This window comes from Dermacentor silvarum, chromosome 6 (assembly GCF_013339745.2).
Source record: "Dermacentor silvarum isolate Dsil-2018 chromosome 6, BIME_Dsil_1.4, whole genome shotgun sequence".
NCBI lineage: Eukaryota > Metazoa > Arthropoda > Arachnida > Ixodida > Ixodidae > Dermacentor > Dermacentor silvarum.
Genome location: NC_051159.1, coordinates 87,227,045 through 87,239,830, shown reverse-complemented (window position 1 = coordinate 87,239,830; position 12,786 = coordinate 87,227,045). Strand labels below are relative to the sequence as shown.

The 12,786-nt window shown below is 42.4% G+C and overlaps 1 protein-coding gene across 4 annotated transcripts in view; it reads left to right on the top strand.

The window, feature by feature from the left end:
* LOC119455703 (mothers against decapentaplegic homolog 4-like) overlaps positions 1 to 12,786 on the top strand; it is a 50,085-nt gene that overhangs the window by 25,495 nt on the left and 11,804 nt on the right. For 2 of the 4 annotated variants that reach the window (XM_037717128.2, XM_037717129.2), the window contains 4 exons: positions 1,327 to 1,422; positions 2,661 to 2,822; positions 8,959 to 9,021; positions 11,909 to 12,092. In XM_037717128.2, the coding sequence (XP_037573056.1) occupies positions 1,327 to 1,422; positions 2,661 to 2,822; positions 8,959 to 9,021; positions 11,909 to 12,092 (505 nt within the window). The remainder of the gene's footprint in view (positions 1 to 1,326; positions 1,423 to 2,660; positions 2,823 to 8,958; positions 9,022 to 11,908; positions 12,093 to 12,786) is intronic. The other 2 variants (XM_049668963.1, XM_049668964.1) reach the window with 1 other exon arrangement.

Here is a 12,786-nt window from a genome sequence, read left to right as displayed (position 1 = left end):
ATGGCAGAACTAAACAAAAGTTCTTGAACAGTCCATCTTGTTTGTTAAACAGATCAGCTTGATCGTGTTTGCCATAAAGACAATCAGCTGAGTTGTTTCCTTATGTGTAAGTGATCTAATCATTAAGCATGGTTCAGATGCTGTATAACAGTAGGAAATAGTTTAGTTATCTATAAAATTGTGCCAATTCGAAACAGTCATTGCTTTGAGTGTTGTCAACAAGCCTGCCTTGTTCTGTTCGGTTTTTCCAGTGATTGTACAGTTGATGTCCTCTATAAGCTACCTTTAAATACCCTTACACCCTGTCGCATCTGATGCGTATGGCATTTTGATTATATGAAGCAGATAAAAGCTGGAATGCAGTGACATTAAATGCATACCAAAAACAAATGTTACTCAGACTATTAGGTAAGGATCCCAAGAATATCAGATAGGTTAGTTTCATCTTGAACTTTCTACGCCAGCAGCCTGTGATAAATGATTACATTGCACTCATAAGGAAACAAGGGCTCATTTTGACAGTCTGTGAAATTTTGCTGTCATAAATTGATACCATCATACTAAAGTCATTGGCATTGCTTTTCAGGCCCAAAATTCAAAAGAGGAAGTTGTTCCTCCATTTTCTCTTTAGTAATCAAACCATCTGACAAGCAAATTGAAACAATTTTTAAAGAGTTACCATATGTCTTCATTGTCTGTGATGGAGATGCAAGCTTTATGGAATTTAATTCGAAGCACACGAGCTTAAACAGAATGATGTTTAGCTAATGTCACGTGACTGGTGTGTCAAAACCGTTTTGTTTTGCAACCCTAATTCCTTTTTTAACCACAAGCATCATTTCATTCTCCATTGCTAAATTTGTTGCTTTACATGGCCTAAGGTGCAAGGTTCTGTTGAGTGAGCCTATGATTGTAAAAAGTCATGCCACTGTAATTTTCTGGCACATATTTTCCACGAGCTGTGTGTTCTTAAGAGGCACTTACTCTAGACTACATTACCAAACTCTGATAACTTGAAGACGTGTATAAAATCTGCAACCTACAGAATCGACCAAAACAATGAAATTTTTGCTCTAGATTCTGTGCGGGAAATGCTGTTTTCCCAGGAACTCTAGGAGCTGAACTTAAAATTTTATGGAATTAGTGGAGTTTAAGGGCTTGCAAGGTTTTGCAAGGTGTTTCTCTTGTGTGAACATGCCAGAATTGCAGAGTCCATCTTCCTGCATTATTTTAATGTTGCATCTCCTTCGTATGGTGTGCGCGCTTTATGCTGTAACAGATGTATAGAGATTGTCTCTATTTTTTTGCCCTCTACCTCTCTTTTAGTGGACACCACCATTGCCCCTCTCTCCCCACACTTACCTCAAAATGGAATGAATGGAATGAACCAGCAGCAGTCAATGCAACCATTTTCAAGCACAGGTAATACTTTCTTTTTCCCTTTTCTTTCTGATCCCCATTTCGTTTTGGCTAACCATGAACATTGCCTTGTGTGTCTTCAAAGTGTATGCGTGCTTTTGCATTGTTGCATAATTTATATATTAGTAGCAATAGGTACAACCAGTTTTGCAGTTCTTAAACATCTTTAGTCTTTTTGTCATTGTACGTTATTGTTTTCTACAACTGCAGGAGATAAATAAAGAAAGGTCTATGAAAGAATGCACATTAAATCTGGCCATTCGTAACCAGCTCAAATTTCGCAGTGCTGAGGCAGGTAGTTTTGTGAAGTTAGTGCCATTCTTTCCTTCAGTGCATGCAATTTCACTGAAAATGGACGTAAAAGCTACTGCCATTGCTCAGATTTGTTGTGCAGGTTAACTGAGAACTAATTAATGCTACAACATATGTCGGAGAAAGCAAAATGTAATTGCTCACTTGCCTCAGCATTGTTGGTGGAGTGCACTGGTTGCTCTTAGCAGCGAAAAAGGAAAGAAAATATATTCATCAAAAGCTAGCATGCTCCCAGTGTGCTCATTTCTGGCAGGCTGAACTTGTTCCGGTTTAGTCTGACCAGTGATGTTCGTTTAAGCACACAACGTAGGCACAGTGAATGTGCAAGGGAAAAAAAATAAATGGTCTGGCAACATATTCGTCACAGTGCAAGAAGTGTACGTGCTGGCAACAGTGACTGTATCGCACTAAATGAATTTTTAAAATATTTAAATAATACATTTTTAAATCAAAGTTTATAGCTTCTAATAAAGTATTGGAGGGAAAGGCTTGAGTGTGCTCACTGATAAAAAAAATTAAATTATTATTAAAGAGTACGGGGAATTAACCTCGCCTGCGCCCACTAAGCCATACGTGGCAAGGTGTAGGTCGGTGGCACGTATTGTCTGTCTCCCGTCTTGACGCATCGCTCATGGCCGACAACCAGACAACAATGCCCGTGCACGTCTGAACTGCACACGCTCTCGATGCGTCACGCTGCTCTGTCTAGTGAGCTGCCGCCCCAGACTAAAGGGAGAGGGTGGTTAGCGTGTCTGGCTTTCGCCCTCCAGACGAAGGTGCGAAAGGGCAGGCAGGTGTGTGCCGACACTGCTTTGAATCTGGTTGCTTCCCCCCCTCCCCCCCCTCTCTGTGTGTCTATGTGCGCCTGAATGGTTGCGCGTGTCTGAGAAGACGCCGCCCTGTTCGCCTACATTTCTTCGCTTCACCAGGTGGGGGAACGTGGACGGGGAACAGCACCCTGTCGTACACGCAGACGATGGTTCCCCCCGCCGGCACAGACAACTCATTACGGCAGCAGCAGCAACAGCACCAGCAACAACAACAGCAGCAGCAGCAGCAGCAGCAGCAACAGCAACAACATCCGGCTTTCTGTACGTTACATTTCTGTCTCCCTTGCAGGGTTTCTCTTCTCACCTTTGTTCCAAGTTGCATTGGCCATTTAATTAATCCACCCAGAGAGACTGTTGTTGGGACCCTGCCTGACCAGTTCTCTCTCTTTTTCTTTTTTGCCTCTTTTCCTCAGTGGGGGGCAGGCATTGGGTACACTTTGTGATTTGTTTGTATCTTCATTGGCACTTCATTCTTCTGGTATTTGCCACCTGAGGGTAAATTGGCAGCTGTCAGTAGCTCTTCTTCTATTGCGTGGGACCTTAGCTTTGTTTTAATTTGTATTGTAAGTATACTTACTTGGCAGCATTGGCTAATTGATCTGCTCATCATACAGACAGGCAAAATCTTGTCAGATGAGTCTTTTTTCTTTTTTTCTTTTTACGGGGTATGGCGGAGGGGAGGGAACCATCCATCTCTTTAGATGTGATGTGTGTTGATTTCTTTTCATCCGTCGTTTATACCTGGAAGTGCTCATTGTGCTCAATCTTTCTCCCTTGATGGAAAGCTGACAGCTGTCACGGATGTTGCAATAATTGGGGCTAAGGTTTCTGTTTTTGTTGCAGAGTTTACTCTTTTCTTAGATGAACTTGAGGGGATGCTGTTTGGTTTATCAAAAGATGACCTTAAGAAGTGTGCAAGACACCAGATAGTTTTACAACCTATTGATGCAATATTTAACTCCACAAAGCCACATGTATAATTTCTGATACGCTGATTTTGATGCAGAAAAACTGATTTACGTGCTGGAATCTCATTACCCATACAAGCCCATACAAGCGTTTTTGATATGCTGGAGGGTGTTTTCTGTTACAGGTAGTTCAGCAAATCAGTTACTACAGTTACTAATCAGTTGATTAATTACTGTATAATTAATTTTAATTGTAACTTTATACAAGTTAAGTTAATTATACAACCTAAATTACATTAATACATTATTAATACAATTACTTAATACATTATGTAACTTTATACAAGTAATTTTAAGTTAATTGTAACTTTATACGCTCCATGGCCAGAAATAAATGTGAACAAGTTGCTTTAATTTTCTTAGATGTGAAATGGTGTTCGGTGTTTATGTGGCTCTCTCTACAAAAACTTTTAAACATTTTTTCATAGAACCTATACATGATTGTGGCTAGCGTCTCTTTACACTTTCTTTCTTTGTCCAGTTTTTGCAAGAAGCTGCTCACAAATCTCATGGCTGAAAAATATATGCAAATAAATAAAACTAGTGATACATTTGACAGACACCTGCTTCATAGCAACACCAACCCCCCTCCCCTACCTCTCTTCATTGAAAGGAAAGCTTACATCATGGCAGGTTGTGAGGGTTACCACTCATAAAATTTATTGTACCCATTTTGTTTTTGTTTCTTTTCTTTTTTTTCCTTTACTTTTTTTTTGTGTCTTTTGTTCTTATGAGGCAACAACGTCGATCCATTGTCAACACTATGAAAATGCTCTTTTAATGTGCTTGGGGAGTTAGTTTTAATTACTACTACTACAACATATAAATCTTTTTAATTAGAAATCTCATTCTGAATTCATGGATAATTTGAACTACCAGTAATCTGTTGCTCCCAGCAGAGTCACATGTATTTGGATTGGGAAAAACTCCCACAAATTAGAACTCGTAGAAGCATGCAGCTGTTATGTCAAAAAATATTTCTCACTTCCAGGGGCCACTCTTCAGACAAACCCAATGCATCGCTAGCCACCATAACGACGCGTACAGCGGAAGTTAAGTCTTTTAGCTTTGTGTGATACATTAGGCCCACTACACATGCATCTGATCTTCATAGGACCGGGATGAACTTCCGTGTGATCAGCTTTTCAGCATACTGTCATTGCATGCTGTGCTTCAGTGGATAAGCAAATTATTGGGGCATTGGCAAATTAGACTTTAAGGCATTCCACATCACCAATGAAGGACGAGCGTTAAATGCTGTGGTGCCATCTGATAGGCACATAGTTCACAGGGCACGCCAGTGCAGTTATCCGTATCTTTGCATTCCTAGTTGGAATTAGCCACACTTGCTCAGTGATCCGCAATTTCAGAGACAGCACTTCCAAAAATGCATGGTAAGGCACTTTTCCTTGGTGATACGGTATAGTCGCTGATCAATGTTTTGGGTAGCTTCGCGGAAATTTGAGACACCTTACGGCACACCGGTTAAGAATTTGGGCTGCATCCCACTCTGCCTGCACAACTGCACGCCAAATCGACCACCAAACCACAGCACAAGCCATACCGCTAAAGGACTGTATTTGCAGTTTGTCATGTGATTTTCGCGTGTACAGATTTGTACTTTATGTGTGAAATTGTGACGTAGCCTTGAGCGACTTCTCTGACTGCTGTTGTGAATTTTTGTCAGTCGCAATCATCAGCCAGCTTAAAGCGGCGCCAACTCCACCCTCAATAACTGTTGAAGAGGGCCAAGGGAACTTTCGGACAATGACTTGTTGAATGGTGTTGTATTCACGGGTATGTAATATATGTGGGAGCATATATCGTGTGGGTACAGTAAAACCTCGTTAATTCGACCCTCGTTAATTTGGATTATTCGGACTGGTCCTCTGGTCCCGGCAGGCATATGCATCATTTAATGCAATTAAACTCTTTAATTCACACATCTTTGGCTATACAATGGTTAATTGGGACAACTCTCGGAGCTCGGTGAGCACGGAGCGTCGTGAATTGTGACGCAAAAGAGCAAAAGCAGCGCTAGCGTCCAACCGAAATGAAGCGGCGGAGTCCGCATCGCCATAGTCATCAGCAGAAATCGCACAGGAATGACAGCAACGCTGGAACCCTTCGTCCCTACTTGTGCCTTTAAAGCTTTTATTCTTACTGTTACTGCCGCGCATAACACTGCATCGTACGACTGGCCGCGCCACTGCCGATTGCCACGCGAATTGCCTGCGCAACTGGCCGCTCGAGCCACTTTGCATGTATTCACGGGCTTCTTCCATGCTCGAAAAAACACTTTTATGCAGCACTGTTTTGAGCAATAGATAGCTGTATCGGGAGTTTTTCATATTGATCTACAATTTTCTTATTGTGACTCTTCATCTAATCATAATATTTGAGAAGTTGATTAATTAATTAAGAATAATTATGTAATTAGGTAGAATGCAAAAAATAATCTCAGTATCTCCAAGCAACTGCAAACAACATTACCTTGGTTCTGTCTATCTACGTGGCATTTGCATATTTTTAAATCTTGATGCATGATAGTTGGGACACCCTGTATATGTGAGTGTGCGCACGCTATACTGGTAGCCGCCCTATGAGGGCCCCCCTTCCACTGGAGGGAGACTTTAAGCCCTGGTTGCAGGCAAGTGTATTTGCACAAAGCAACTTGTTGACCTGCTTTTCTGGCCACTTCTGGAATAAAAACTTATTTTCTGGTGAACTTAATATTTCTGAATCATTTTATTCGAACTTTTAGGTGGTCGTCGCCGGATCGGAATGATCGGTCGGTGACTCTATTGCGCACTATACCACGCACATTATTGAGTGTAGTATTAAAAGGGTCTCTTTTTTTTCAAACTCTGCTTTAATTGAATAATTTTCTGATTCCCTTAAATACAAATCAATGAGGCTCTACTTACTTGCTGACTTAATACTGCTGCTACTAACTACAATCGAACCCACTTAACGATCCCCAGGCATAACGATTTATCGGTTATAACAACAACATTTCACTGTATTTACGACTTGCTGAACCTGCCTATTGAGACTGCATTCAGATATAACAAACATTTTTGAACTGCATACTTTTTTGGACGAAGCGGCATAGAAAACATAGATGCGGGGAAGTGCCAGGAACAGAGATGGAGATACTGAAAATTGATTTTTGGACCGAAGTGGTGTCGAATCATGATGGCCGACGCCTCCCATGACCGGAGAGGGGGAGGACGGGGTAGAAGGGGCTGGGCAGGTCCCATACTAACAAATTTCGGTGGCAGGGGGGGCCACATGCCCAGTTTGCCACCGCTTGGCTACGCCACTGCTCCCACGTGACCATCATCTGCGTCGTGACGTCACCACACAGAAAGTTAGGCTTGTGTGAATACCAAATTTTTGGTTCAAAATGAATAGTAATAAGTGTAATGCCAAAGTGAATCGTCGAATAGTGGTGTTTCCTTAAAATAACCTTGACCTAAATGCTACATGTTGACATATTTAAAAAGGATTTTAAAATAGTATTTTGCATAGAAAGAAAATTTCATCCCTGAAATCAGTGTTTTCAAAGTATTAATGATAAATTTTCATGCCAAACTGCATGTTAACCCTTTTTACAACCCTAACAGCACAGAAAATTCGTTTATAGGCCTTTGCTCACTGTTGTCCTTCAGTCTACTTGAAGTATCGCGATGGTCGAGGCCATGGGAGCGTTATGCGTTTGCCCATCACGATGCTGGTGAAGGCATGCCAAGTGCCACCTTGACTGCAGGGTGCCGGCAGTTTAAGCTGTGTTCCGAAAAATTCAGGGGCTTTATTCTCGGGCGGTCATTTTTTTAGGTACTCACTTTCGAGAGATTTCGCTTGACTCGGCGCCGGACATGTCGAAGTATACGGCCGACACTGTTCCTGGCATTAGACAGCTTTAGCAGAGCATTGCTTACGCTGCATTGATTTCGTTTATCTAACAATTGCGTCTCCCAGAGTCGCCAGCGCCGTGCTCTCAGCTTAGATGTAAAATGATAAAGAAAGCAACCTGATGCACCCTGACGCTCCACTCAGTTGGTTTCTCAGCGAAACGTGGGCAGTGTTCTAGGTTCCGCTGCCACTATGAGCCTTGTGCGCACGCGCATTGCTAGTGTTCCCGGTAGTGTTCTGGTGAGCGGCTCTGTGCAGATTGTTATGATACACTGGTCTGAGCGAAGCAGACCGGAAATGCTCTGCTAAAACTATCTATTGTGCACAGATAATTCCGAGTCGAGCAAAATCTTTCGGAAGCGATAGTATCTCCGAAAGTGATTGACTGAGAATACCGCCCCAGCTCGCCGTACTATTAGTCGAGACCATGCATATGATCTTCGTCCTGAACACTGATGAGTGCCAAACTTTCCGCAACAGTGTGCGGCCCATCGCCACAAGCACTGCTTTGCCGGGTGTCGGTAAACAAGGTTCGTCATCATCATCAGCAGCCTATTTTTATGTCCACTGGTAGGACGAAAGCCTCTCCCAGCGATCTCCAGTCATCCCTGTCTTGTGCTAGCTGATTCTAATTTGCGCCTGTAAGTTTCCTAACTTCATCACCCCACCTAATTTTCTGCTGTCCTTGACTGCACTTCCCTTGGCACCCATTCTGTAACTCTAATGGTCATACTAATGTTACCACACCATAAACAAGGTTACGGTGTAGTAACGGCTTCGTGCCGAGTTGACGCAGTCTATTCGCAGCGGCCATACGGCTCACGGGAAGTCAAGTAACAGCCTCGCCAGTTAAAGCAGAGTATGGACGACTAAAGCCCTTCCATCCACGTGCCTTTATGGCGACAAACTGAATGGCACGAATTTTCTTCACGGCCACCATTTTGTAACGTGTGCGGGTCATGCCTGAAAGAAGCAGCCAGACAACTTTCGGCGTCCGGAACTTCGGTCTCCATCATACACTGGTTCAAGAGAGGAGGAGGCGGGGCTGCGATACTGATATCAGAATACTCAAGCCGGTTCAAACATTAAACGAATTCTTGTCTTTGGCTTGTCTTGGCCGTGAGCCATGTTACGGCAATGAAACTTGCTCATCGAAACCAAAACTGTCATTTTACATGTTTTTAATCTTAGATTCATTTGTTTCCAATACTTCAAATTCTGAAATTCGAGCTGCAGCGAATATGGAATAGCATAATATTCATTTGAATATTCAAAAATATCTTATATTCATACAAGCCTAGGCTGGAAACGATACTGATGAGATAAGAAGAAGCTATTATAATAGATTGTTTAAGGTGCTTCGAGGTTTGCCAGTATTCTTATTTAGAATTTAAAGGTCCTTAACCTTCATTTAATGCAAAAAGATGAGGAATCAATACTATCATGCCAATACACCCTTGTTTGAACTCCCTACTGAATGGTCTTTCAATTTTTTTGTCATTCTCTTTCAGGGCAGCACCACTCCATGATGCAGCAAGACATGCCAGTGCAAGGAACTCTTTCAAACCAACCCGGTAAAAAAAATAAATTTTTTTAGAGGGGCTCTAAGGAGAAATGTTCAGTAAACATGGTTTGGTAGATTACATTTCTGCAGTTGCAAATGGTCCCAGTCATACATGAGCAGCTGCTTGGTGCATTCCAGGAAAGACATAAAAACAGAAAATACATATCGCAAGTTCTTGGACACACCACACCGGTGACCTCAAATGTCAGATGTTGGCAACCTCTGCTTGCTGCATCATTGCAGCTCCAAGAAAGGATTGTATTCCATTAAAGTGCAAACAAGAACTTAGCCAGGCAACATTTGTGACCTTTCGTTTTTCGTAAATAACACAAATACGCACAAAATATTTTTTTTACAAGTCATGATTTCATCAGCACTGGAGTTTAGATGTTCAATTCAATAAAGACTGTGAAATCTGTGACGTCACTGCTGGGATTGAGTTGCACATGACAGCCATAACACGTGGTCATCCTAAGATAAACAAAGTCCAGAAACAGCTGTCCAGTTTTTGCAGTGCTTGTTCGCACACTGACCGCTAAGCGCTGCAAGTTATCAGGAGACTGTGTGAATGGTAATGCTGTTTACAATGCACCCGTTGGTTGCTGGTTGTAACAGATATGAGCTCTGTACTAACCTAAAAACCTTTTCTATTCATGCACTTATTCATGTACATTAGTAGACGCTTGAATTTTAATGTGGTTAGAAATCTTATTAGTAAAGATTACGAGGGCCAGAACATTTCAGTGTTCATACCAAACATGCAGGTAATTTTAAGTGTTAGCCTTTGTATGTGTGCTCACTGCCCTAGACACATCTGGCGAAGCATCATTAGACAAGCAGAAAGTGCGTGGCAGTGAAGAATGAACTAGGGCAACCCATCTCCTGCTGAGATCACATGGAAGTATTGCACAAATGAAAATGCGCCTAGGTTCGTTGTTCTTGTTTCGGACTGACCAATTTGATGAGAAGCACAAGGCAGCACAGGAGTCCCAGTAGTGAAGCAGGCTGCTCAGTGTAATAGTACAATGTTTTGGACATTAGGAATGCAGTGTGGAGACATTTGCAGCAGAAAATTGAGAGGTAAAGACTTAAGGCACAAAAGGCTGCTCAGTGGGGTATGCTAAGTTTTGAGAGCATTCCTTGTTTTTTGCATATTTTAAAAGAGGTCTTGGTGGGTGTGTTTCAGTGTCTCACTTGGTTAAGTACACAATGGTGTGTGTACTTTGCATAAAATGTAGTGCACACAGAATTAAGCGAAATTTTACTGTACATGTTGCAGTCACTCACTGAGTATGATAAGAATAATGGCTGGTTTGGTTTGTGGGCAGTGGGATCACTGGCCGAGGCTGTTGTTCACTTTTCAGGGGGGTAAACTGCCATTCGTTTTCTTTATTTCTTCTACTGTATTACTGATTGCTCCAATCTTTTCAGTTGGACTGATGTGGTAGTGCCTACTAACTTCGTAACATTCTTCTTTGTAAGTAGTTGAAAGTTGGATGTCAATCATAAAAATTAAAAATAGAAAGACATTTGGCTCCCACACGGGAGATTTGTTCACAATCTAGATCTATTTTTGTTTCTAATTATTATGGTTGTTGCCCAACTTTCAACTACTTACAATTAGGGGTGTGTGGATACCAGATAGTACATATCGAATGGAATGTCGAATTAAATCAAGAAAAAAAAAACAGCCGAATATCGAATCGAATATAAGAAAATTTAGCATAAACTTTATGCTTCCAAATTTTGTGCAAGAACACAATGTCGCTCAGGAGGCTAATCACATTACTTAACAAGAATCTTGCTAGCTATGAGTAATTTAGGTACCCATGAATCGAGATGTATTATTAAAGGGAACACCACATTCGTATGCTTGCCAATGTCAAATAGACGAGTGCACCGTCGTATGATATTTTTGAGCCCGCCAAGTAAATCCAAAGCTATTCTTGTGATGGTTCGCTTGAAGTTACGAAAAGAGACCGTTGTGCGCCTGCGAATCACCTAAGAATGGCATTTGGAACGAGGGGCATGGGGCACGAGGGAACGAGGGGCAAAATACCAAATACGGTATTTTGCAAAGATGGCGGCCGTGAATGTGTAACGGTCATCCCGTGCACTCGCTTTATTTGGTGAGGCGGTTTGTCGTCCTTCTAAGGATCGTGCGACCGCTGTGAGTAGATATACATTGATTTGGTAACCATAACTTTAGTCGTTGACATCCAACGAAGACGCTCCGATTAGGCCTAACGGGCTAGAAAGTGTGGCTAATTCCGTGGCCTTGACAAAAATTCGCCTCCGATCGATATGATAACGGCCGCAAACCGTCACGAAAAGCTTGTTGCTAATGTGTTCTTGCATGAGGCTCATGAGTGGTCGGTCGCGAAATCACGCATATGGGTTAGATTAACGGCTGTTGAAGCGACGTTTGGGGCTGCGGTTGACCAGTCGGCATCTACCGCAAGCACGTGTAGGTAGACAGCTCCCAACTGCGCAAATGTGCGTGCGTGAACAGTGAACTCGCGTATTCGATGCAATCAGCGTGCCTTCCGGTGGCTAATCACCGATTTCCACACATGCTCTCGTGCTTTCCGTACGCGCTGGTCTTGAAGTTCCCTCTGTTCGCTTCGCTTTAATCGTTTTGATCGGTATCTTCACCTTTGATGAACCTTGCACCTTGTCCGATAGAGGTTGCGCACCGGGGGAACGCTGCACGCGTGAAGGCATTGACCACGGCCGGGTCATTCACTGAAGGTATAGATATCTGAAAAGTCAGATATTCAAGAAATCGAATATTAGATACCATATTTGATTATTCACACACCCCTACTTACAATGTCTCCTCCTGACCAGACGGTCTTTTGTCAAACTTGATTACATTCTTTTCTGTGTATGTGCAGCTCCCGAGTACTGGTGCTCAATCGCCTATTTTGAGCTTGACCAGCAAGTTGGTGAGACGTTCAAGGTCCCATCGACCTTTTCTGGTGTGATCATTGATGGCTACGTCGACCCATCTGGTGGAAACCGCTTCTGCCTTGGTGCCCTCTCCAATGTTCATAGAACAGAGAAGAGCGAAAAAGCGAGGTAATCCCATGCAGTCGTATTTGTCTCTTCTGTTTGCTCTGACATAGAAGCTGCTTTTGTTTTGTTGTGACAGAACATTTTATGTGACGAGAACATTTTATGTAGAAAGGGGGCCTCCATTATGTCAGGTTTTTTTGTTTGGTAAGCTCTTGCTCTTACTTGCTCGTTTACGTATTGTTTCGCAGTCACTTTATGAGTTAGGGCAATGTTGAAAAAAAAATCCAGTGAAGGCTACACGCTATTTGTCCTTCACCGGTGGAGATGCAGGTCTAAGAGAAGATGCCATGCACAGTTTTGACGGTCAAAGAAAGAATCTTTTGATTCGTGATAAGTTGGCAGATTAAAAACTCTTCTGAAAAGTTCTGTTGAGGCGGCAGCAGAGTGCACCAGAACATCTGTAGTTTTTAGCTGTTCAGCCACAATGCGGCACTTTTCAAATGTGCTAAATGAACCATGCCAAGCCATTAGATGATGACAACCGTTCAAACTCAATGTAATTGCAACACTAAACACAACAGTGTGCAGTTCTTGTTGTTACACATCTATGGATGGATGGATGGAAAAACTTCATTGAGAGTCCTGAGAAACGCAATTATCGCGCAGCGGGCCGCTCCCAGGTTGGGACGGGCAGGCCTATGCTCCATTTATTTACGAAGAAGTCCCGTTTTTATGACTTCACTCCATTTTGTTCTAC